General features: G+C 46.8%; 1 protein-coding gene across 2 annotated transcripts in view; it reads right to left on the bottom strand.

The window, feature by feature from the left end:
* Positions 1–210: 210 nt before the first annotated feature.
* Hk (potassium voltage-gated channel subfamily A regulatory beta subunit hyperkinetic) overlaps positions 211–24,894 on the bottom strand; it is a 77,669-nt gene continuing 52,985 nt past the window's right edge. The window contains exons 5-16 of one of the 2 annotated variants that reach the window (XM_075685532.1): positions 24,805–24,842; positions 23,665–23,744; positions 22,791–22,835; positions 20,848–20,892; positions 20,200–20,243; positions 17,357–17,443; positions 16,657–16,742; positions 16,098–16,218; positions 13,851–13,945; positions 12,787–12,940; positions 11,523–11,611; positions 10,120–10,346 (exon numbers count right to left, since the gene is read on the bottom strand). In XM_075685532.1, the coding sequence (XP_075541647.1) occupies positions 10,260–10,346; positions 11,523–11,611; positions 12,787–12,940; positions 13,851–13,945; positions 16,098–16,218; positions 16,657–16,742; positions 17,357–17,443; positions 20,200–20,243; positions 20,848–20,892; positions 22,791–22,835; positions 23,665–23,744; positions 24,805–24,842 (971 nt within the window). In that variant the 3' untranslated portion in view covers positions 10,120–10,259. Of the gene's footprint in view, positions 10,347–11,522; positions 11,612–12,786; positions 12,941–13,850; positions 13,946–16,097; positions 16,219–16,656; positions 16,743–17,356; positions 17,444–20,199; positions 20,244–20,847; positions 20,893–22,790; positions 22,836–23,664; positions 23,745–24,804; positions 24,843–24,894 lie in introns of both variants that reach the window. The other variant, XM_075685531.1, reaches the window with a different exon arrangement.

Raw genomic sequence — 24,894 nt, 5'->3', positions numbered from 1 at the left:
TCAAGCCAATCAGAGATAGTGCAGAAGTTCTGTGAGCCAATCGTATCTGGCAAGATGGCGAATTCGACAATATGGCGGTGCTTGAGCGTCCAGATAATGCTCCGGTCAGTGGCGTCACTTGGGTCAGCGCCACACGGGCCGATGGCCTGCGTGGTGACAGGAACAACACCGGCGAAAATATCGCCCCGTTCGAAAACTTTGTGAAGAAAGAACGTCTGACCGAGCACACGTGCGCAACGGGCAACATGATATGTCAAAACTTTATTAAACTTTTCGTCGCATCGTCGACAGCACCACCGCAGCGAACAAAGCGTAACCAGCTGACTTCCCGTTCATTTGCGGTTTCCGTACTTACCTCTAGTAATATATACATGAAGCGTGAAGAGCTACAGTGTCGGCAATACAAAGTTAAAAGAAAGCTTTCCTTGTTTGTGTTTGCGGGCTACTGCATTCCAATATTTTAATTGCGGGGCTACTTCGCCGAGACCTTTTGCCGCTATAGACAATATCGTGACATTACAAACGTTGCCATGCACGTCTATAGCGCTTCCAACTAATAGGGTTTCTGTTATTGAAACTTCTCAAGTACACCTCTCGCGGAGAGGTAAAGCAGCAGTTTTAAGCAGCAGTTACGCCAACATGTCGGTGACAGAAATGAACCGTATGCTATTACGTCAAGTGACGTCATGCACAAACAGCGCGATGGAGCAATTTCAGAAGTTGAGAGAGTACTCAAAGTTACAAAGCATTTCAGATTGCGCAACGATAGTTGAGGCATCATAATTAATGAACACAGCTATACACGTAGCGTTACTATTGTCTATACGGCTCGTGCAAGAAAGACAGAAATATATATGCATATTTTTCCATCAGATTGCGCCGGTACATAATGTCAAAATGGCAGTGCGTTAGAAGGAAAACAGGGTAACGCACGCTGACACACAGACGCTCTGAACGCTTGTGAATGCTGTTTTTTTGCTGTTTTTGTTAGTAGTCCGTCATACAGAGAGAGAGAGAAAAAAAAAAACAAGCATTTTGCAGCGGTAAACGCATGTCCTCACAGCTATACAAAATGACGTCACTATAAACGAACACAACACATTGCTGAATTAACGCCTCTTTGGGCAAGGATATGATGTGAACACATCCAATTCCCAACAGCAATTTCACAGTACACTCTTGCTGGTAGCTTAGTAGTACACAAGTTGCATCATTTTGACTGCACGGAAATGTTTAACTCACACACACAAAAAAGGAACACTAACAGTCCTAATCTGGTCTCAGAACACTATAGCAAATCGCACGCAATGTTCTGAAAGCGTGCGATCCAGGAGCACAGAAAAATATAGCATTGATTTCGTGCATCGAAGGGCATCAATGAAGCAGGGCACATTTCACAAACGTCCTGAAAACGAATGCTCTGGCCACTGGTGCTCCAGAAACGGCTTGTAATTCCTGTGTCGTGCGCAGGTCTTCAAAACAATAACAAGTGTAGCGTAACCCTATGAATGCCACGGCGGGCTTTAGCAGCAAGCAGTGGAGCTTAAACATGTGTTTGCATAGGCGTTGGCATATCACATGCAATGTCTCAGTCATTCCTTGCGGGACTAACAAGCGAATGCGTAGGCGCGCTTGTGGTAGTCCGAAGTTGTAACAACGTGTCTTCGGTTGCTTGTCTTCGGCCCTTACTACCGAGGGTTCGAGTTATCAGAAAACTATATACCGGATCATGTAGCCGTACTGCACGTCTGCAGCTGATTAGGAAAGCCGCGGATTGAACGTCACGGCAGATAATTTGTGGGAGTGTTGGTACGCATCGAAAGCTAGCTAATAAGGCGCACGAGGCAGAATTACAGGTTCTTGCGGAATCTGGGCGGGGCTTACAAAAAATTTCGACGCCCGTATGCTCACTTTTCACGCAGGAACAACTATTGTATTGACATAATCCTAAAAGGCAGAAAAGCTATGATCACAAATAGCCGCGGTGCTCGAGCATGATACTCACGTGGCCAGAAAAAAAATATTTATTTTTTTCCTTCTCGAAACAGAGATGGCAGGATTTTTACTATAGTCGTGGTCTTTTTCATTGTCTACCATCTGTGGGAATCGGCTCCATAAACAGCTTCCTTCACGGAAGCTCCCATAACTCAAGACTGGATCTCTCGAGGACAATTTGAACAAATCGGCGGACACGCATTATAGCTTCACGGGAGAAACGGATTCATTAGGACAGCGACCTAATGACCGCCAACGTTTCGGTTATGCTATGTCCCCGACATTGGAATACAAACGAAGCCGCACTCGTCTTTGTGGCCTCGAGAGAAAGGAAAGTATGACAAACTATAGTTGCTGCGCTTAATATGTCCAAACGTTTTTGTGATTCGTTATACTTATTATGGCTGATATTCGTGTCATGAGTGACGGCAAGTTGCGTGCAGTTATGCGCTAAAGGCCGTGCGCGAGCACCTTCTCTCGCAGAGTGAAAGAGCTGCACTAATGAATGTGTGTACTCGGTTAGCTAAACAGAGTGCACTCCGCACTGATTGTAATTAATCATTGAACAACACATGTATTTAGAACCACTGCGTACATACGGGCATCTTCAACATTTCTAAAGCGTTTGTCATTCGAGAATCAACGGACCATTAGACCCTGTCGCACTGTGCTTCTTGGAAGAAGGAAACGGCTGAGGATAGAACGGTGGAAAGTTGCGTACACATTCTCTTCTCAGAATGTTCGCCCGTATGCTGGTGTCTACAAACCCTGCGCAGAATAACGCGCTCGGCGCTATGAACAATTTCACGGGGACGAGTTGTGTTTCGTGAAACGGCCTGCTCGCTGACAAGCAGTTATGACAGCACATTCTTGGTCAGCAAGCGGGAAGGCAACTACGAGAAGTTAAGCGTGAGAACAAGTACACCTGAATTGGACCCAAAATTTATACATAATTCAGCACCTGCGTAGCACAGTACCTATATACAGGAGGCGTTGCTTTCCTACGCTTCTACGCATATCAGTGGATCGGCTATAAATATGCCGTAGTTTAGATGCAGTGACTACAAGCGTCGTGTAGATATTGCTCTGTCTCTACAATGGCTATGATAACTATGTTCTTATTGACGTAAAAAACAGTCTCGATCTTTATTATATACGGTAGTATTATATATCTGCTTTTTTTAGTGTATTCCTCCGACGCTAAACAGTAGCTTAGCTCAGTAATTGTAATTGCTGTGCGTGGATATACGATAGCAAAAAAATAATTTGTTCATAACGCTTAGTGTGGCTGAATCAGCAGGCAGCATGCATGACGCGAAGCAGACGAGCTCTGTGATATCGGTGATAACCTGAGAATTCAGCACAGGATTCGCCTACAATACCGCACTGCACCCAAGTCACCTGTGCTTCCGCCCTCGAAAACATAGTTCCTGCAAAGAGGCGCCGATATCCAAGGAACTTCGCATCCGTCGTGACGTCACCGAAATGAGCGAGCGTAATTGGATGGCGCATCCATACAAATTCTCCCTGATTTGTACGACGATTTACTTAACGCTGCATTCTTAGGTTGCAACCGATTAGAGAGAAGTTAGAGGTTATTTACGTCCAAGAAAATAAAGAGGGAAGATAAATAGCGGGGTAGCAGCAGGCTGTATAATGATAGATGCGCAGCCATGTTACAAGGCACTTGGAAAAAAAGAAGTGCTCGCTCCTTCCTTCTTTTCCAGCGTATGTGGTCAGAAACAGTTAACCAGGGCTGTAGTTGATGGTTTGCCCGTGCAATATATACAGTCGCGGCTGATGCAGAAAATAGTATTTGCAGAGCGGTTTTACCTTGTGAGACTCCACCAAAGGCTTATGCTGCCAACAAAAAAGTCATAGAGGACGGAGCAAACAGATCGAATCAAAGCGAAGCGAACCGAATCGAAACAGGTATAGGAACAAACTTAATATAGACAGTCTGCGCGAGGTAAGCAAGCACATCGTTTCGGCGGGTGCGTCTACCTTAACGAACATTTCAAATCATTCGTTTATGGTGATAGCTTTTCAGGTGCTTTATACACAAGTTTGAGAGCCGGGTTGTGACTATGCACTCTTTGGGTTAGAATCGATCGTATTCTGCATGCTGCTTCACACCATGACGGAAAACTTCAAAACGGACTATTGTATAAATCAATTCTAGATTCGATGCGCGAAATCACCGATAACAACATCTCAATTAAGAAGTCTTAAAAACGTCCTTGAGGATTATTCTTGAACGCATTCTGAACTCTTAATCTTGCATGCTTGGTATGGCGGCACTTGAGAATTTCAAAACGGAGGAAAAAAACAACAACAAAAGCAGCAGCAGCAGCACCTTAGAAAGATGGGGCGGCAAACGCACTATAACACATCGCAGCGCTCTCATCCAATCGCCCATGCTTTACTGTAAGTGGTAGAGCTGCGACAGAGATCCGAGGAAGGATAGCACTCCTTCCTTAGTGAAGACAACCGTACAAGCAGAATGCTGTTTCAAAACTAGTTGCCATTCATTACGCTAGCCCGAAGAAGGAAGTTTCACAGACAAAAGGAACAAACAATGGTCACGTAGCGAAACCGAGGACGACTCCAGCTGCTCCAGTTTAGTTATGTTGCAAGTCGAATCTGCGAATAGAGCCGGTATCAACCGATACCGAATGGCAGGGCATGGCATTGCATCCCCGGTCCTTACGAAGGAACGGTCTGGGTACGCACTCTTAAAACACTTCTTGCGTCATAGAGTGGTTTTAACAAAAGACAACGGTCCGAAAGTGACAGAGATTAACGTTTTTAGCTATGAGGCTGCCGGTAGCAGACAAAACAGTTGTTACAAAGTCTTGCGAATTCGGCCCCTGTTTCTTATATGTTCTTTGCATACAAGTATAGTCGATTCAAACGCACAAACGAAAAATGCTGTAGCATTCAAAAAGCACAAAAGAGAAAAGCAGAAACGGCGGGCGTATACATCCACTGCCACGCATACAGCGGTGACACAAAGTCGCTGACCACAGCAGCCATAGATAACAAACGACTCTTACATGAACTTTCATTACAAGCAGAAGCAGAGCATGTATAGCTACACTGAACGCGCATACAGACTATATACACACACAGGATATACATGCACTCGCGTCGATCCGTCAAACATGTACAGGAAACGACTCGCACCCCCCACGCATGGGAAACGAGGCTCCTTGATCGCGTAACGCACACCATCGCAACCACACACGTTCAAATGAATTGGACCCTATGATAAACGCGCGGCGCGACGTTGGTATTGTTGCATACATAAACCTCAGTGCGTCTTATATGTGGACTACGCCGAACTCTAGGGACAACATCCAATGATTTACGGGATTGCGGGCGCGGCTTACTTTCGCGTCCGTTTCTGGTCATGGCGGCTCGATAGAAGGTATAGGCTCCTTGCCCAAAGCAATCGTATGCCATTATCTTGGTTGTTGTCGCTTACATAGCGCACCGCTGAACGGCCCTGTGGTTTTGGAGGAGTGGTCGTGAAACTGATTTCAATAATGATGACGTGTCTTATTCCTGCGTGTCTTACGCTCGATAAGTCGCGGTCTTTTACTATTCTTTTGCTATTTTTTTTTCGCCTTATTTATCGAATGCGCTTAAAATGTACTGGATGCAAATAGTGCTTCGTCGTTCAACGTTGTTTTCATTTATTGTATGTTTTGTGGTAAAAATAATTTGGAATTTATCCCAGGTTGCGACGAAATTTAGTTTCTTTCTTTCTTTCTTTCTTTCTTTCTTTCTTTCTTTCTTTCTTTCTTTCTTTCTTTCTTTCTTTCTTTCTTTCTTTCTTTGTGTCTAGCGTTGTTAGTAAACTTCCGTAGGTGATATAATCTTCTTGGTTACACGTTTCTGCTCAATCAAGCAGACGCATTGGAATTATGAAGATTGGATATTGGAGACACGCGGGATCTCCTACGGTTATACGGTTCCAAGCACTTACGCAAAACAATCCGTTATCTAACCTTTGAGTTCGTACGTAATTACAGCGCTGCATTTTTCGGATACCTGGTCTTATAAACTTGCTTAAGAAGTCGCACCCAAGCTTGTCTTTAAGGTATGCATCTGGCTACGTTATTCAATGTACAACTCTGTATGTACAGTCTGCACGTGCCAGATATGAGATTCGACCTGCATTCTGAAAAGTAATGTGCCAAAGTGACGTGCATATAGACGACATTTTTTTTTAGTGCGGTTAGCTATTTCCAAACACGAAGGTAGAATTTTTACAACTTCATTGTGCCCACAAGCAAATGTTTTTTTTTTTCCTTTAAGCAGCATGGCGTCTAGCCACATTTACTGAGCTTCCCTGTAGTTGCGCAGCGGCTGTACCGCTGCTTAACATGAGGTTGCGGGTTCGTGTCCAGACCGTACAGTTGCCGCACTTCACTATAATGCGCCACTCATAATCCAGGGTGAATGAATTAGTGGTTCTGAGAGTTAAAATCAATCAATCAATCAATCAATCAATCAATCAATCAATCAATCAATCAATCAATCAATCAATCAATCAATCAATCAATTCTGTGACTGTAATGAATCTTTGCCATAGCACTGCCCCTTCTACATCAGGCACTAGTCATGCAGAGCTCAATTTATAAATTATTATGCGGTGGCAGCACTTCCTGTAGACCTAATTCGCATTATCATTCTCGTTAAATGACTCAATTGCGTTCCTAACTGTAAGGTATTTCATGTTTGCTTTGCAGAACCATACAAAGGGTGTGGGCGTACGATGCCATTACTCATACAAGCGAAACGTCTAGTATGCATTCATGTCACCTTGTATTTGTAACATTCGCGAGAAAATAAGAAAATCAATACACAGGGTGCTTCGCCACGGCGCAGGAGAATGGTGGCAATGTTTGTATATAACCGGAACGTGCGAATAATGATTGTATCATTTTGCGTGCAAATAAAAGAAAGAGAGGTAGTATAGCGTTGCTCCGGTTTCGTGAATTAATTAAAACAAATTCAACGCGACAATCTGACCGTAAGTCCACAAGGAGGCCACACCGAAGCATTGACTGCACATTAGAGCAAAGTCGACATTGGTTAACTTAGACCGGATATTGGAAGCGAATGCGACACACACAAAAAATAATAACAAAGACAAAAAAGACCGTGTCGCTGAAAGATGTAGAAGGTCGTACCGGCAGTAAAAGCTACAGCTCACAGTGAAAGCTGTGGCTTTGACTGTATACATATCCTATGCTATGCGGTCATGCCCCCTTGCAAACACCAAGGACCCGCGCGACATTACGCAGGTCATGTGACTGCGCGTACAGTTTAGCACCGAAACAGGAGGTGATATAAGTAACTCTAGTTACAAAGTCTTAAGTGTGACACATGGATATCAGTGGTTTCTGCGGGAAACAGGAGGCAGAGGTAAAAATGGATTGAGAGGAAGAAAAAAAACGAACATAGTCAAGCAACGAGATACGCCTAAATACAGAGATATTCTTGAGCCCTGGCTGTGTCGATCAACCCCCGGGAGTGAAAAAGGCTGCAGCGTCACATGTAACGAACGCCATCGCTTGACCCAGCGGACGTTCCTCTTGTTCGTGAATGCCAAGTGAAGCCACGTAATTCTAGGATTGGTCCCGTGGCATACACCTGCCAAGTAAGCAAAAACCATACCGTCGTCTGTGCACATATTTAGAGGCAACATTCATGATTTTACATCAAATAAGTACAATGCACGTGCTGATTTTGATGTGTTAGGCATTTTTATTTTTTTGTTGCAGCTGCAAGGGCTTCTTTAGTGTTGTTCTAACGCGCTGTTCATCAGTTCAAGCGTCCGCCTTCCTAAAATTTCTTTGTCGCGTGCGATTAACGAGCATTTGATCACCAAGAAAGCGTCCCATTATTTAATGCTCATATGCCTTTTTCCGGGGTATCCTGTTCACGCAACCCGCCGTGGTTGCTCAGTGGCTGTGGTGTTGGGCTGCTGAGCACGAGGTCGCGGGATCGAATCCCGGCCACGGCGGCCGCACTTCGATGGAGGCGAAATGCGAAAACAGCCGTGTACTTAGATTTAGGTGCACGTTAAAGAACCCCAGGTGGTCGAAATTTCCGGAGTCCCCCACTACGGCGTGCCTCATAATCAGAAAGTGGTTTTGGCACGTAAAACCCCATAATCTAATCTAATCTGTTCACGCAAGACTTCGTTCTTTCTCTTCACTGTACTCGTATAAGGCAGCCAGGAACACACAGAAAAAAAAAATGGAACTATATATTTCAGGTACCCAAGAACGCCGGATCAACGAAATAATTATCACGCAAACACCGCGATACTCTGTGATCTTGCTTCGAGTCCAAGTACGTCATTCTTTCCTTGGCTGTTATATGAACATACGCAGAAAAAAGGATTAGAATCGACAACGTACGCCATGCCAACTCGCAAATTCAAGCTCCTAGCATGCCTTGGTTATTTGGCCTCAGCAGGAAAGTCAGGGTTAAACCCAGACACACTGCAGGAAGTCTCTTTAGCTTTCTCTTTCTTTCCTTTATCGCTCGCTTATAGCCCCCTATTCGCTGTCTGCAGACGTCAGAGCAACCTGCTTCCGCGTACCGAAAGCAGCGAACGAACGCCCTGGTGGGTTATTTATGCGCTCTTTTTTTGGTGTGGGCTCAGCAGCGAACGTTATGGTCGGCGCAAATTTGCCAGGACATTTTACGCCACTTTTTCAGTTAGCGCTTATTTTTTTTTTCTCGTATGCGAAGATTGTTTCCACGCTATTTGCGTGATATGGCCAGAGGCTAATCGAGCCGCTTAGGCTGTTTCTTTTTTGTTGTTGTTGCTGTTCAATGTACCTCCCGAGCACGTATCGGCCGGCGGCTCTAATGATTTCGCCTCCCAAACGACGCGCACTCGGTCATCTATACGACGCCGTCGCGACTTTCTGCAGCAACTACGAAACAGCGCTTGCTATAGATTAGGCTGTAGGCAATCGCACGTTGCAAGCCAGCGACGCGCAATATTGTGCGCTGAGCGTCTATAGGCACAGCCTCGCCTTCCGCGCGTACCGCAAGGTTTCTGGTTCTTCGCGTGGTCTTTTAGACCTCCAAATCATACGGAGCTGTTGTTCTGCGTACGAACATTTGTAGACAGTTATGTGGTCATTTGGCGCCTCGTACGCACACGTTACGGAATTCCGTCGTATAAGAACTTTACGGACCTACTTTGCTGCTTGGTAAGTGACCCTGTCCAATTCAGCTGTTGCAAGCATCCACAGTGGTTTTGAGAAGCATCTTTTCTGGCTTTAGATTCTATTCGCAACGGCGGATTAGCAGAAGCGTACAAAGAAACTACCTGCGAGCTGACCGGCCGCTGCGAGCTAAAGGAACACAGACGCGACTCGTTCTGTGTTCTTCCCTATGGTTGTCTTATCCGTTTGCGCGCTGGATCCCAAAGAAATCCGCAGGCGGTGTTATCGTGATCTGGGTAATCACTTCCGTTTATTGTAAGCGAGCTGGGCATGTTTCCCTCGCGATTTCTTTAACTCGGCAAAAAGAAATCAGAACATGTACAGCAAAACCTCGTTATAACGAAGTTGAAGCGGAAACAAGAATTACTTCCTTATTTCCATTATTGCATTTACTGCACCAGTAATCTCTACGAGGATTTCAAAGGGTAATTTCACATTTTTCGTTGTATTCGTTATTTCGTCATATCCCGTTTCGTTATAACGAGGTTCGACTGCATCGCGTACGTTGTTGAATCAGAGCGTGCGTGCGGGTCCGTCAGTCGAAAGCTCGTGGAACGGTTTGCTTCGACGTGGTACACAACCGGATCACAGGCATGTCCCCAACTGCATCTTTGTTTCTCGATATCGGTGACAAATAACTGGACAGTGCACACGACAAAAGCCGTACCGGGACGGCGAGGCATCACTGCTAGCTCAGACTGCAACGTGCTAGTTCACCAAACCGCTCGGTGCAACGTTTCGTGTCGACAGATGCGGTCACCTGACCTCGCGCGGAAGAACAAGAGAAACGCCCGCGGGCGCGCAACGCGACGTCCCGTTACGTGCGAGGCGCTACTGAATAACACAGGCGTGCGCGACGCTTGCGAAGAAGCGCTGCACCCGGCCTCCTTCGGCCGGGCCCGGGTCGTCCAGGTCGAGCGCGATGTGTTGTTGCGGCTGCAGCTGCTGCGAGCCGGGGCTGTCGGGGATCGGTGCTCGGGGGCCCAGCCAGGGCTCCTGCAATTGTCACCTGGGCGGGGGCACCGGCCGCGGCCGGTTGTCCAGCACCTTCTCGATCTCGCCCATCACGATCGACGTCAGCTTGGGAACCACCTGGGCGAGGCACGGGACCAAGTTCGACCTTGCTTTCTCCCCAGCGCAGCGCTCAGTAGCGTGATTAGCATTCTTGTTCCTTTACATGATTGCTTCTTGCGTTATAAATCGCCGCGATAGCACAGAGGTTATCGCGTCGCCTTGCGGAGCACGAGGCCGTGTATTCGGCCGCGGCGGCCGCATTTTGATGGGGCTAAAATGCAAGAACGCTCGCGTACTTAGATTTAGGTGCACGTAGGAGAACCACAGGTGTTCGAAAAAATGCGGCAGTGCCCCCCTACAGCATGTCTCATAGTGAGATTGTGGTTTTGGCACAAAGGACTCCAGAATTAAAATTTTTTTTTCTGACCTTATATTTTCATATGGGCCAGCCTGACGGACTTGTTTCCACCCGATATCTGATATGGCCTAGTACGATAAAGCTACTGATTGCTGACTGGCGCATGGTATTAACGCTTGGCGTACACCACAGCTATAGAGTGACTTGCATATATCGCATCGCTGCTCGCGAGAGGCTTAGTCCCCCCACTGACTAAGCGGTTGGCGTATACAGAGTGTGCTTAAACGTCGGCAGTCCTTTTGGTTTCGATTCACGGCAAACATGCTTGTAATTGTAGTCCGGCTACACGTAACACGTAAACAAGTCAGGGTGTGGTATTCCGACTAGGGAATGCAGAAATGATGTGCTATTGAGATTTCAGTGCAAGTTAAAGCATGTCAGGTGGTCAAATTTAATCTGAGCCCTCCACTACGGCGTCTCGAGATCGAACTGGATCTTATACGTGCAAAGAAATAAAAATAAAAATAAATACAACTAAACAAATAAATATATACAAAATAATAAATAAATAAATACATGCACTATACTTCCCCTGAGAAGTAAAACGACCTCTTTTACAGACCCTACGAGAGTTGTGGGATCCCACCTTGATACTATACCAAATGTATAACTATCTGTGCGCTAAAGAACTTTTAAACTTGAACCTGACTATAGCGATCACCGATTGATTCCATGTAGGGGAAGCCGTCGATCAACCCCATGGGGGATCTGCGAGTAAATGAGCTTTGCGACACAGTCGCAACTAAGCGTGAGGGCGATGAGGGAGCAAACGTTGCCGCGCAGAGAACCGGGAGAACGCAGGGCGCCAGTGCAGAGAGCGCGTTTCACGCACGCACCTGCAGTGCGCCCAGGTGGTCGTACAGCTGGTCCACCGAGGAGGCGCCCACGAGTACGGAGTGCACGTGCTCGCTCTTCAGGCACCACGCTGTTTGTAGGCCGGCATGCGGCAAAGGAGTAAGGACGAAACAAATTGGCGGGGATAAAGGATGTCAAAGCAACGGGCTAAGCGTTGCAACGTAATAAAATAACAACGAATTGAGACACGAGGACAGAAGATTGTGTCATGTCCCGGGATATACGCAAGCCTGCAAGATCATCACCACCACCACCACCCCATGTGCTTAACTGTGAAGCAACTGTTTAAAACAGCGAAAGAAGAAACCAAAAGTTGGGCAGTGAGGTTCGTATGGCGCACGACAACGAACACTAACTGTACACTAACGAACACTGTACACTAACGCGAGTAAAAAGGCGAATACAAATAGCGAAGTAATGGAGAGAATGAACTGTTGGCGCTCAATGATCATCATATACTATGGTGGTTAATTGGTGAATTTGGATACTAAAAAAATATTCATGGCCTGCAGGATTGCGGCAGCAGCGACGTTAGACGTTATCAGTGTACGTAGTGCGAATTACGTTAAACGCACCGTTTTTACAATGGTAGCTAGACTGCGGCATGCACGGCCTGTAGACTTGTGCATGTGAGAGACGAGGACGGTAAACGATTTCCCCAAACTTCTTCATTTCTATGACCACGTGATGCAGCCTGTCTTTATGTACTTACCTTATTTTTTTTTTTTTCTTGTCAGAATATACTGACACTTGGGGCCAAGTGCAACGTTTGTACAGAGGTCGAGACACTTGCCTAGAGCGCGCTCCCGACAGACAAAACAGCTTCCGAAGCACTAGACAGGCGAAATTAGACCGTGCATCTCTCAAAAGCAGCCGTGCACTGTCACATCCAGCCGGTTTCGCACAATCTTTTATCGTCGATGTCGCCGGCACAGTCCGGACAATGCGCTTCGCGCGTTCTACATAGTGCCTCGACCTCCGTACAACCAACTTGCGAAAACAATTAGTGAAATTCGCCGTGCAAAACACGTCTCAGCGCACGTCACAGAATCACTCGCGATTCGGCATTCACAGACCTGCTGGACAAACGCCGCTGTCCTGTCAAAGCATTCGCTTATAGCGCGCGCACATACAGTGGCGCGATTACGTATAGCTGAATTATGTGACGTGTAATGGAGATATACCGTGATCACGAGATCCCCGACTGCGCGCCGCAGGTTGGTAGTAGTTAGTACGCACACGTACCGATGGTGAGCTGGTTGCAGCTGCAGCCGAGCCTATCGGCGATGTAGGAGAGCTCCTGCAGCTTGGAGTGCTGCCGCGTGAAGCGCATGCCGGACTCCTCGCAGATGGCCTTCTCTGGGCGGTCCACCTTGTCCGTCACGGCGGAAACGTATTGCTGCGCGCCGAAGCGAGGAATGTGAAAGCACTGATTCGTTTCTTGAAGCAGTATGTGGAGGTCCACGCTCATCACACTTAGAACACATGGCCGCAACATATGTTTTAAAAGTAATATCGTTTAGTTCTTATTCGTCTGTTATTTTTCTGCCTCTCTTATCAGGGTACATGGGGTTCCTTCTCTTCCTAACACGGTAAACTTTAATCTTGGTATCCCGGTGCATAAATTTTGTTAGTGGCGAGCTTTCTGTTCGATTCCTGCATAATTTTTTTGGCAGAAGTAAGGTTGTTTATTTTCCACAAAGGAAGTGCAATACAGTGTTGTGCTGGGAAAGTGGGAAAAAAAAGCTGCTCATGGTAACTTAACTGGCCCCAACTTACTCAGTTTGCCTTGTTTCGCCCCGTCGAATATTTTTTTTCTTACCTTAACCAAAGAGCGAATTACGAAAAAATTTTCCGTCAGCTTATTGTCGACATCTTTGTCTCGAGCTCATTAAGACTGTTTGAGACGTTACTGTAAAGAAGTTTCACACCACCTAATCAGCTAAGCACAGGCTAAAGTCTTGTGTCTTTGTAGGTCTTTTGTAGTCCTCCCCCCCCCCTTTTTTTTTTCACTGTTACTTGTTGCAATGTACGGTACCTAAGCGGTATTCGGCACCTATATAAGCTCCTCTTTCATATTTGACCCGATAGAACCTCCTTCTGTGTTTACGCAATATGTATTTACCTTGTGCATGAACGACAAATAAGCCGAAGCTCTCACTAGCCCTCGGCATACTGTCCGTGATCGCCGACACAAATGCGAAGCCGCTACGAGTTATACCGGCTGATCTAACCGGCCTTGATCCGATGAGCATGGGTACAACTAACATTTTCAGAGAAACGCGCGAAGCATTGGGGAAGGCTCTCACCCTGAACGAGCCCCTTGAGAGCAGGTTGACGCCTTCGTCAAACTTTCCCGTCAGAACGCCGAAGGCCTGCGGCGACCATGACATTGTGCCAATTCCTGCGTGTCGAAAGCACGGCCTGTGAACAGCTGTTTCGCCTAGGTCGCGGGTTCGCTTTCCGACCACACTGGAACGGGAACGGAACTCAAAATCGTTCGCGAATACGGGGACTGCGTGCGTTGCACGTAAAAGAGCCCCATGAGGTCGAGATCAGAGCATGGGGAGCCCTTCCACGATAGGCGTCTGTCACAACACCCCGATCATGCTTTGCGATGTAAAATAACGCGAATTCCATGCGGGGTATGTTGGCACGCAATATGCTCCGACGTACACGAGGCCGACAGATACAATTTCCGGTGTGTGACTTCACAAATGTTGTTCTTCGGTTTGAGCAATTTTCCTTATGTCCTAGCGACGGCGAGGATAGGGTAGGGCGCATGCACTCCAATTATTATTAGACTGCCACGTTGTAGTGACGCTGAAGACCCAGACAGTAATAAAACTGCGAGCAGCGAAAACTAACTCTTTAGTGGGCGAACCTGCGCCAAAAAAAAAAAAAAGAAACATGCGACGCTCGAAGCAAACGATAGCGGCGAGTGCAGACGTCGGTCGGGGTAATCTCATCGGCAGCTAAGAAGCTAAGAAGCGTCGGCTATTTATACATGACTCGTCGGACATTCCAGCCTTATCGCTGGTGCTCGCGCATCTTCTAGAATGTGCACCGCTACTCCCTTCGAGCACGCAATCAAATTAGACAAACATTATTTCTCTATACAATCGGAGACAGCATTCGAGAATGTTCCCACACCCGAAGGAGCGTTCAGCGCTATGCGATTGCTTCGTAACAGCGGTTGGCAGGTGAAAAGCGGTTGACACTCGAAAAGCGGTCACTGGAAAAGCGTAAATAGTGTGCAAGTGTCTTTACGTAAAAATCTGTTGGTGATCTGCTGTTAGTGGACAGTTGGTTAGCAAAACGCTTCCTTGTCTGTTTTGTGCTTGTGTTTGCCGCAGAGAGAGATATGGAGTAGGAGCCGCAGGGAGGTTAACTAGACCTTGTGCAGTTTGCCCAGAAGTTTGCGCAAACATATTCTGTTGTTGGATTTCAAGAACAACTATAGCCAGACAGCTAATCCTTAAGGTTATGAATTACATATATAATAGCGATATTGACATTTGACAATTAATTAACATCACCATGATCAGCTTGTTATATGTACACTACCGGACGAAGGCCTTTCGAGCGGTTTCCAATTACTCCTCCTTGCATAGGCCAATAGACGATAAGCGCGAGTACGTAAGCAGTCTTTCCCACGCAGCTAACTTGCCCTAAGCAATACGACCGTGTTACCAGTGCTGTTAAAGCTGAGACACGCATTTTGAAAGTTTGGACGGTGCGCGGAATGGACGGCGGAATAATAATGTCACTATCCCGCATGTTGATACTTCAATTACGATTCTAGCCTGAGCTCCGCCATCTTTGTCGGGTCAAACGACGTGCGGTGAAGCGCACTTGCAAGTTCTGCATATCATCTATCCATTCTATGTGTCTATTCCATCCTATTGTGTATTCCATCCTACGCCATGGCAGCACCTAATCCTCTGTCATTATCGATTGGGTTTCCCTTCCCTTGACACCCATTCTGCTGCTCTATACCATGGGGTATCTGCTTTAATTATTACAAGATCTACCCGACTCCATTTCTTCCTGTTAACTGAATATCAGTAACAACCGTTTGCTCTACAAGTTACGCCGCGCGCTTCCTATCGCCTAACGTCATACACCATACACTTTTTGTTACATTTCTCGTTTCGTGGTCCTCAGCTCCATTTCAAATGTTTGCATTATCTTCCAAGCGTCAGCCCCATACGTCAGTACTGCAATTAGCTCAATATATATATATATATATATATATATATATATATATATATATATATATACCTTTTATTTTTTCAAGCATATATGCTTGACCCGTACCCGCAGCTAGTCGATATATCGACTAGCTGCGGCATTTCATGACACGTGAATAACTGTCATATGTGCTCCAACCAGTTTTTGTATTTCTCTGCAGATTTCATTGTCATGCGAAATGCATAAGAAAGGCAATGAACAGCTACTGCAAGGTGTCCAAATCTTGTTCTGGCGAGGAAGCGTTGACTCGAACTTGAACAAACAAATAATAATTACAACCGTAAACGCAGGGGGATACTGACCTATCTTTTGGCACAGCTCTGGTAGCTGCAGTTCCACCTTGTCCCTGTGGAACATGTGGTACTCGGTCTGTTCCACGACGGGGGGCACCAGGTGACATTGCCTAGCCACTGTGTAGGCTTCCTGTCGAGAGCAAGGAGTCAGCACATATACCGCACGGCTGCAGAGGCCAGCTTAAGCTTGTGCACATAATTCTGCCGAGTGTGCGGTCTCCAGAGCAGATGCCCTTGAAGTGCCAGCCACTATAGTCTCGACAGTAGTCTGTCAAAGCACTAGTGCGGTTCCAGAGCTCAAGTGCACTGACAACTGTGGCATTCAAAAAAAAAAAAAAGAAAACACAAGGAAAAGAAAGTGGGCGAGCGGTAAAATATCCAGAACAAGAAGGTCAGGCAAACGCCAACGATGCAACTTTCACGTACAGAATTTTGCACGCGCATAGTCTAATTCATTTTCGAAAGATGTACAAACAAAGCCAGCGTACTATAGCTCCTTCGGAAAGCATACGCGAACTGCAGCGTGAAAGTTGGTTACGTAGTGGGTGGTGAAGCCAAAGGCTCTTACCATTATTTCCACGGGGCTCCATCGCGACGTGCCCCAGTACATGGCCATGCCCTGGTTAATGCAGTAGGTGCACGTTCGCACTATCTCTGAAGAGTGGAAGAGAACAGAGAAAGATGACGAGACACTGCAAGCATGGCATCGCACGAAGTCAAATTTCGGTTTCCTAACTTCGTATTTTGGTTGCTTCGAGGAAACTGAATGAATGCTAAGCACACGCAGAGCTGATCAGCATAACGCCCACAATGATACATTTATGTTACGCACGCTATAGCTGAAAGTGTGAAACGCGTTTGTTAGAATACTTTAGTAGTAGAAACTGTTTTAGTGCCCGCATTTAGTGCTCTAGTAGGATCTAAGCGTGTAGACTACTCTTTATTTTTAATTTGTAAAGTCCGTTTTATGCAATCTACTTTGACTGAATTCCAATGTCCGAATCTTCCCTCACCCTTCAAGTTTTTACAGTCAACGTCAAAAGTTTACGGACCATGGTGTCTAAGAAAAAGCAAAATGTTTCTGCAGCCTGGGCACGCTGTCTCATATTTGAATTTGCAGCTTGTTCAGCATTTATGCGAACAACGTTAAGTTTTGGAGTTTTACTGGTTACGGCCTCACAATGCTAAAAAAAATAGCGTTTTCTCAAATCTCACGGTCTGTAAACCGTTAGACGTCATCTGTACACCCAGGGGCGAAATGAACTTGCCTTCCATTGGACACATGGAGTCGACTTTGTTGATTAACACTATGTCTACGTAGCTCAGCTGTAGCCGCTCCAGCGACGCATGAAGACCTGTGAAAGACGCAAGAAAAAAATACAGATAATTACTTTTCGAATTTTCCAGAAATTGACCATTCTCGGCTTGAGAATGTGCAATGTGCCTCCAAATGAGATCAATCTCCACGTAAACCTCAACGTCCGACAGGCAGAGGCAGGGTATCCCAGAGGCTTTGCTTAAAAGTGCCGGCTTGAGTCCTACTATTCCAAAAAAGAACCTACCTACTTTAGCCGCGTGCAGCCGGCATGTGTCCAATAAGGCCACAATAGTGGCTTGTTACGCGATTTGATACATGGTGGTATATAGAGGAGTTCCAGAAAACAGGAAGTAAAAAAAAAAACGAGGAAGACAAGGACAAAGGAATAAAAAGGGTGCTGGACAAACAACAGACTTTATTTCATATAAATGGTCCTCCAGACGATAAAGAGCATGCGTCACATCACTGCAAGTCCCTTCGAGCTAATCACCCTGACCACTATTTTTATCTATCTAGGACAACGCACTAGCAGCTTGACAGAACCCAGTAAACGTTTACATGCCAGAAACAAGGCTTAATGTATGCGGTGTATTGATTGTTATGTTCGATACAATGATTTGCTTGCGCCCATTCTTACTAAGGACATTAAAGGACCCCTCATCATGTCTGCCCATTTTGTGCCGGTAAGGGCAGTGCGTACCAAGCGCTCTAACAATCGTGTCTGCTAAGTATTACATCGCTACGCGCAACGGAAAGAGCTGAAATTTCAACCCAAGCGCCCTTTGCCCTCCTCGCGAGCGCCGCGCTCCCAGCCGGAGTGGGGACGTAGATGCGAAAGTGCGCCTACGTATACATCTATGGGCTGCGACTTCGCTCATCGTGACACGTGACTTCGAGAATTATTGCAGGCAGCATCTGTTATTTGTGTAATCTGTCGCTTCAATACACGAATTAAAGTTTAGAGAAACAATAAAACACGCAGGCCGAATGTCTGCGTGTTCTTGCTTTACCTCGTACCGTAGCAAGGGAGATGTACTTCCGTGTCGTCTGTTTGTTCCCACGTCGTGCCGTCGCGCGCGCAGACGACGAAACTACATAATTTTCTACCATTTTCCAGCGCGAGATCATGCTCTGTGATTCCTATGTGCCTGGCTCACTGTTCGCGTAGCACGAACTTATACCCCTAGTCAGGTATTCTCGTGCATGGCGTGCAAACTCGTGCTCTGCGCGAAACGACAGAAACGCTCGCGCACGATACCGTCTGCGACAGTGCGCAGCGCAGCAAAAAAGAGAAGAAAAAAGCACGAAGGCGGGGCCTTTTACGTATGCTTCCCGTGATCCTCGAGACCTGTGTGGAAGAATGCAGGGGAGGACTTTCGCCTGCGGAGGCTAGACGGAGAAGTGGAGAGAGTGTTATCTTGGCGGTGACGCTCGCCTCCTAAAATCATGTGTTCGCGGCACTGAAATATTTCTATCTTGGTTATTATTGAACCATTTTGAAACATTCTTGCGGTAAAACGCTTCCTGGAAGTAAAAGCTTCCAGCGTATAAACACAAATTTTTATGAGGCCTAGTGAGGGTCCCTTTAACGTATAGCAACAGCTTGGTAAATACGGGCCAAGGATCCATATTCGCGAAGTTGTTCAGCAGTCCGTACGCAAGAGCAGTTTATAAGAACAGTTGCTAATCAATTGTGTCAGTGAAATTACAACTAGTGAATGAGATCGGCCAACGACAAGATGCTCTCACGAAAGAAAAATTTTGCGAAATGGGCACTAGCTCTGCTGCTTAGATACTATTTCGCACGTGATCATATATAGCTATATTGGAAATGCTGCTCTGGAACTAGTTGAACTTCAAAGAATTAGTTCATTAAGGCCTCTGACCTTTTCAAGCATTCTCTACATTACTCTCTTTTTCATCGGTTGTGATTGGGAGTTGCATTCGCGAAAGCGTATTCAGCACTAATTAGAAGGATGACAGTCTTGCATGTGATGTCTGCCTCCGAGAGGAGAACATTGACCACCTATCGTGCCACTGTTCTCAATTTGAACCACAAAGACAATATATGTCCAACGCATTCAGGAAACTAGATTATCGTCTTCTGAGTAAAAAAAAAAAAAAAAAATACCCCCCCCCCCCTCCCTCGACCATCGGCTCAGAAGGCATCTGGCTTGTGCGAGAGTCTTTGACTCTATAAAGTGCTGTCCATGCATGTGTTTCTAACCTCCCTCGCCCCTCTCTCTACCTTCTTTCAGTTCCCCCTCTCGCTTTCCCCAGCCAACCAGAATCTTGACCTGTTAACGTCCCTACCTTTCATCTATCTCTCTCTGCCTCTCTATGTTGCCGACTGCGATCAAGGCAACTAATCAGACGTTTATTACACTAAAGGCCACAACCAATTTAGGAATAGAAATGATATGAAAGGAAGGCATGAATGATCAGGTACCCGAGAATTTCGTGTTGGGGTATGCATCGCGAAGACTTAGCACAGCATCTTATCTTTTGCTGCCTTAATCTGCGTTTCTTCTTTACTGATTCTTTTGTTATTCTAATAGTCAACCCGTTGTATGTCCATTAGATGACCCGCTAAACTCCTCAGTTCTTCTTAAACACATTCGTAGTGTCACCCACGCGCATTTAGTATATAACCTAAAGTAAAACCTTTCTACCCCTTTAACATCACGCCTTAATTCTTTCATTGCTCGACGTTTGTGAAGGTAGCAAGAGAGTAAGGTATTAAATTTCACAAACGTGCGCATGGCGACTCTTGTCGCGTGCTCGGTTTCTCACCTTCAATGATGGCTTTCCTAGACAGCCCTCGTTCGGAATCGCCCCTTCGGAAAAAAGAAGAAAACGAAAGCAATTACGCAGGTATCGCGGCGAAACGCGACAACGTGCTAGCCATTCCGAGATACAAAAAAACCACGATAAGGACACATAAGGTACAAGGCAAGAAAAAGGAGCACAGGACAAAAGAAGAGAGACATAACGTGTTTTGTTTCCGTCTTTAATCCGTGTTGTTTTCCTGTAAACTGTATCGGGGGCGTTGAGTAGCACTGGGCATGTGCTGGGAGACTGGATTTTGTCTGCACTGGAGGTTGAGGGCACGTATGTCATGTGTCCTCAACCTCTGTATCCCGTATTTGTGAGGTGGAATGAACTGCTACCGGTAATTTACTGACGTGCGGCGGCCGCAGCGGTGAACGTGTCTTGTGTGTGTGTTCTTTTTTTTGCCTTAGCTAGTTATTTTAGACAGAATAGTAGCTCCTACAGAAGGACGTCTGTTTTCCAGTGATCACAAACATACAAGCCACACAAACAGGAGCACGAACTAGCATATTTCGAAGCGCAATAGCCTGTCGCAAATGAAGAACATGTGTGTGTGTGGGGGGGGGGGGGGGGGAAGGGAAGGCGAGGGGAAGGAGAGGGTATACTTACTTCGTCGCCCAGAACAACTTCGTTGTGACTATGTATGAAGATCGTCTGGAAACAGAAAAAAAAAGAAAGACATGACGAAAGCAATGGATTTAACGCACGGCCTTTATTCTGAGGTTTACGAGCTTACATGTCGTGGTAAGCAGTACTTCTTGCGAACTCCAAGTATACGGCGTATAAACAGCGGCAGCTGAATAATTTCGCGCAATGGTACACACGACAAGAGCTTCGCTTGTGCGAAAGTGTTAACTATTCCAGGATTCCGAGTGCTCGCTCCAAATTAGTGAAACGTTAGCGTTGAAAAAAGAAAGCTCACTCTATAGTCAGCGCTCTGTGCCCGTATGAAGTCTTCGCATGCTCTATAATGACGCGAATACATCCGGCCACTTTTGTAAGCCTGCGCCGTTTGCTAGTATACAACGCGCATACAGCGTCGACACATTCACACATTCAAGCGCACGCACAAACGCATGGAAAGACGGGACAGACGTTCTTCACCCTTATACGCGCGCAAGGTTGTTCATCGTTAACGAACACAATATTTGCGGCAGGCATTTGCAGCAACGTTTGCAGCAGGCCCCTGCTCTATGCATCCTCGAGACTGTGGCCGGAGTTGGCGAGACGAGCGCAGTGGAGGTGCGGCGAGCATTTCTATTCTTACGACGCAACAACTGTGCACCCGATCTGTCTTAGCTTGTCTCCCTCCGTATGCGGCGAGGAACGCGCCTGTCACGCGCCTTCATTAGAAACAGAACGTCAGCGGCGGCTGTCACTGCGAGCGAGAGCTAGGCCGGTATTTCCAACGGAAACAGCCAGCCACGCACGCACACACGCACACATACACGCACACACAGACGTCTATCTTGCAACAAGGGATCGCCAGACGCGCCTTGCATCATGCAGGCGGACTACACTGCTAAGACAATGGGTGGTGGTGCGAAATTAGCCGAGACGGTGGCTTGGTCTTCTCCATCCCTTCCTCCCTCCCTCCACCCATTCTCGTGCGCCGCTGAACTTGGTACAAGATCCACACTTGCTTCGCGTTGTACAAGATGACCGCAGCGGCATACGCCCCTCCCTCCTCCACACACATGCACACACACGCACACACACGCACGCACCTCTTTTGTTTATTGTTCACTTGGCGGGTTTAGGAGCGCTGAAAAGAGGCTAGGGCGCACTTTGCCCTTTCGTAGCGCCATCTCGTTGTCGCCCTGCGCTTGCGCCAGTGACCGTGCGTCTGAGAACCGCGAGCAACCGTCTGGGAAAGATCGTTCGATCTGGTGGAAAGAAGACCTCGATATTGATTTCTTATACTACTGCTCGCGTTGCTAGTTCTGAAGCGATGAGAAATGGTTTGGCGACCGGACGTTTGTGACCTCATACTGTATGTGCTTCCTTGCGTCACACTTGTCCGTCGTTAGGGCTACAATGTTGCATACGCCTTCGATTACACAGTGCTTTAACGTTTCTCTCTCTGACGCGAATTTGATTTTCACTGCGCTTACAGGCCGCCGAAAGGCTGTCACACTGGCAAAATATCGCGTAATAATCGGGCGTGCGCAGACACGCAAACACGCGGGCTTCACAGGCAAACGGACAGACCGACACAGTCGCGCACGCAAACTGATTCCACTACCATTTCTGTGCCACTAACAGGTGTCTAGTACTTGGCGCGGGTAACATAAAGCGGCAGGAACGCAAACAAGTGCATGCGACCATCTTATCAGCGCGCCCAGAGAGAACCGCACTTCCACTAGGAACGCATCTCGAATGCACTCCGCGCTTTCACCATGAACACGACACTGCCGCTCTACTTGGGCGCCGGTCGCGTACTACAACGCAACGAAACAATGGAGTCGCACACACACGCACACACACATACGAAGCGCGCGGTCTCGCGGCCGCTTGGAGCGCGGCCAGCAAGGATCGAGAGACACACGCACCTCCAGCGCTTCTTCTTGAGCACCTTGCCAAGAGCCACCTCGGCCCTGTAAATACAAACAACACGAGGCGCTTGCACCCGCGCTCGTCCTTCGAAAAGCGCGGCTATGTTTTTTTTTCTTGTTTATAGTTTCTTGCTTTTGTTTGTCCTCTCGGCCGCAACGCACCGCCTCTGGGCACAGACAACGGGTGCCATTGAGCGCGGCCGAGAAGCACGGCGGAAGACTAAACGGGGGCATCGTTGGAAGAGGAGAGCGGAGGGAAAGGAAGGGGGCTGAGGGCTTAGGACGGCGCAATCTACAGGTAGGGAATATAAGCGGGGAAAGCGGCTGAAATAACGCGGGTACAAAGGGAACCCTTTCGCAGCCAGCATTATTCATTCAGCAGGCATTCAGTTTGCGGAAAGGAGAGAGAAAGAGAGAGGCATGACTGTTTTTGTTCACTCTGGGCCGCAAGAATACGTGAACTGGTGTGTTGTGCTATAGCACTAACTCGCTCCTCTGCTGATACGAAAGAAAAAAAAAAGATACAATCGGATATAGGAATGCTAACACGCTTGAGGCGTGGCATTCGTATCAGGACGTCACTTCTATAGACACCACTGTGACTAGATTTGCCCAGCTCACAGCATTCCGACCGTCACAAAATGTTGTGAATAAGTCTTCTATGGGAGTAGCCGTAACGTTAGCGTTATCTTTCTTTCTCGTTCCGTTTTTTTTTTCTTTTGAATTTGATTTGCTCCATGACTAGAGGTTTTCGCGTAATGTCAGGCACAGAATATTTTGCGGCGCGGAAAAGTAAAAGTTTATGTGTACACTCGAGCACGCACTACAGAAGCGGTGCATCACAAAGTACAGAACGGCCGGAACTTCGTACTTTCCTCCGGCGTAAATGTCGGCCGTGTCGAAGACGTTGATCCCATTGTCGAAGGCAGCCGTTACGATGTCTTCCGCAACCTGCGAAGCAGACCAGAAATCGAGTATATAGCCCGATCGAGATGTTAAATTGCTTTACGTTTGGCACTGCTGAAGTTGTGTGGTGCGAACCACCGCCGCGGTAGCCCGGTGGCTATGGCCTGGTGCTGCTGAACTAACTCTAAGTCGAGGGTTCGATCCCGACTGCGGAGACCGCATCTTGATGTAGGTTAAATAAAAAAAAAAGCTCGTGCACCCGTATTTAAGTGCACATTAAAGTACCTCAGGTGACGAAAATCAATACGGAGCCCCCCACGACGACGTGCCTCACGATCAGATTGTGGTTTTGGCACGTGAAACCTCAGAATTTATTTTTAATTTTTTGGTGCCGTTTCTCCCGCATTAGTATCGCATATACTGTTACCATGAGTTCAAACTGTCTCGTGTTTGGCAACCAATAATTCCGCACTGAAAAAAAAAATTTCTTGCCAAATAAGGCAACAATTTCAAATTCGCATGCATTCAAGCGAAAAGGAATCCTAGAAGGATCGAGTCAATACATGCACGGACAAGGTCTTGCTTGTGTTCCTTTGCAACAAAACTGCGGCGGCATGAAAGTAAATCTGCGCAAATCAGCGGTTACCGGGCATAGAGGGCGCAGCACAGCCCTGTTGATCGACACGCGCCACAGACATATGGAGCTGTTTATCGAGGAAACCTTCGATTTAACTCTCAAAGTTGTTGATGCTAAGATGTGATGGTGGCCGAGTGCGCTCTTATTATTTAACAAAGGAGGTCGACGCTAGTTAACCTGCGTGTGACTATACGTGTGTGCAGACGAATATTCGATGAGAAATTCAATTCTTCGTTCAGCATTGAAGCAATATTTTTTTTTAAATCTAAGGTGGCTGCATTGACTAATTCTAGTAAAGGCCGTGATAAAATAATAATGCACCTCTCTATAAGCTTCATATGTGCGTTATTTGTCGCTAAAGAGCAAAATACGCGCTTTAGAAAGCGGTCTTTGTTTATTTCTTGATGATGCTAGGTTAGTCATCGTGTTATCCAAAGTCTAGCGCGTCGTTCGAGATCCGTATCTCACCTCTTCTGATATTAGTGAGCCGAAGGTCACCCAGGTTCCTGAAATGAAGAACCTTCTGTTAATTCACTTCGAAACTGATAATACGGAACC

This window comes from Dermacentor variabilis, chromosome 3 (genome assembly GCF_050947875.1).
Source record: "Dermacentor variabilis isolate Ectoservices chromosome 3, ASM5094787v1, whole genome shotgun sequence".
In the NCBI taxonomy this organism is placed as follows: domain Eukaryota; kingdom Metazoa; phylum Arthropoda; class Arachnida; order Ixodida; family Ixodidae; genus Dermacentor; species Dermacentor variabilis.
The sequence above is the reverse complement of the archived record's forward strand: the minus strand, read 5'-3'. Positions and strand labels throughout refer to the sequence as shown.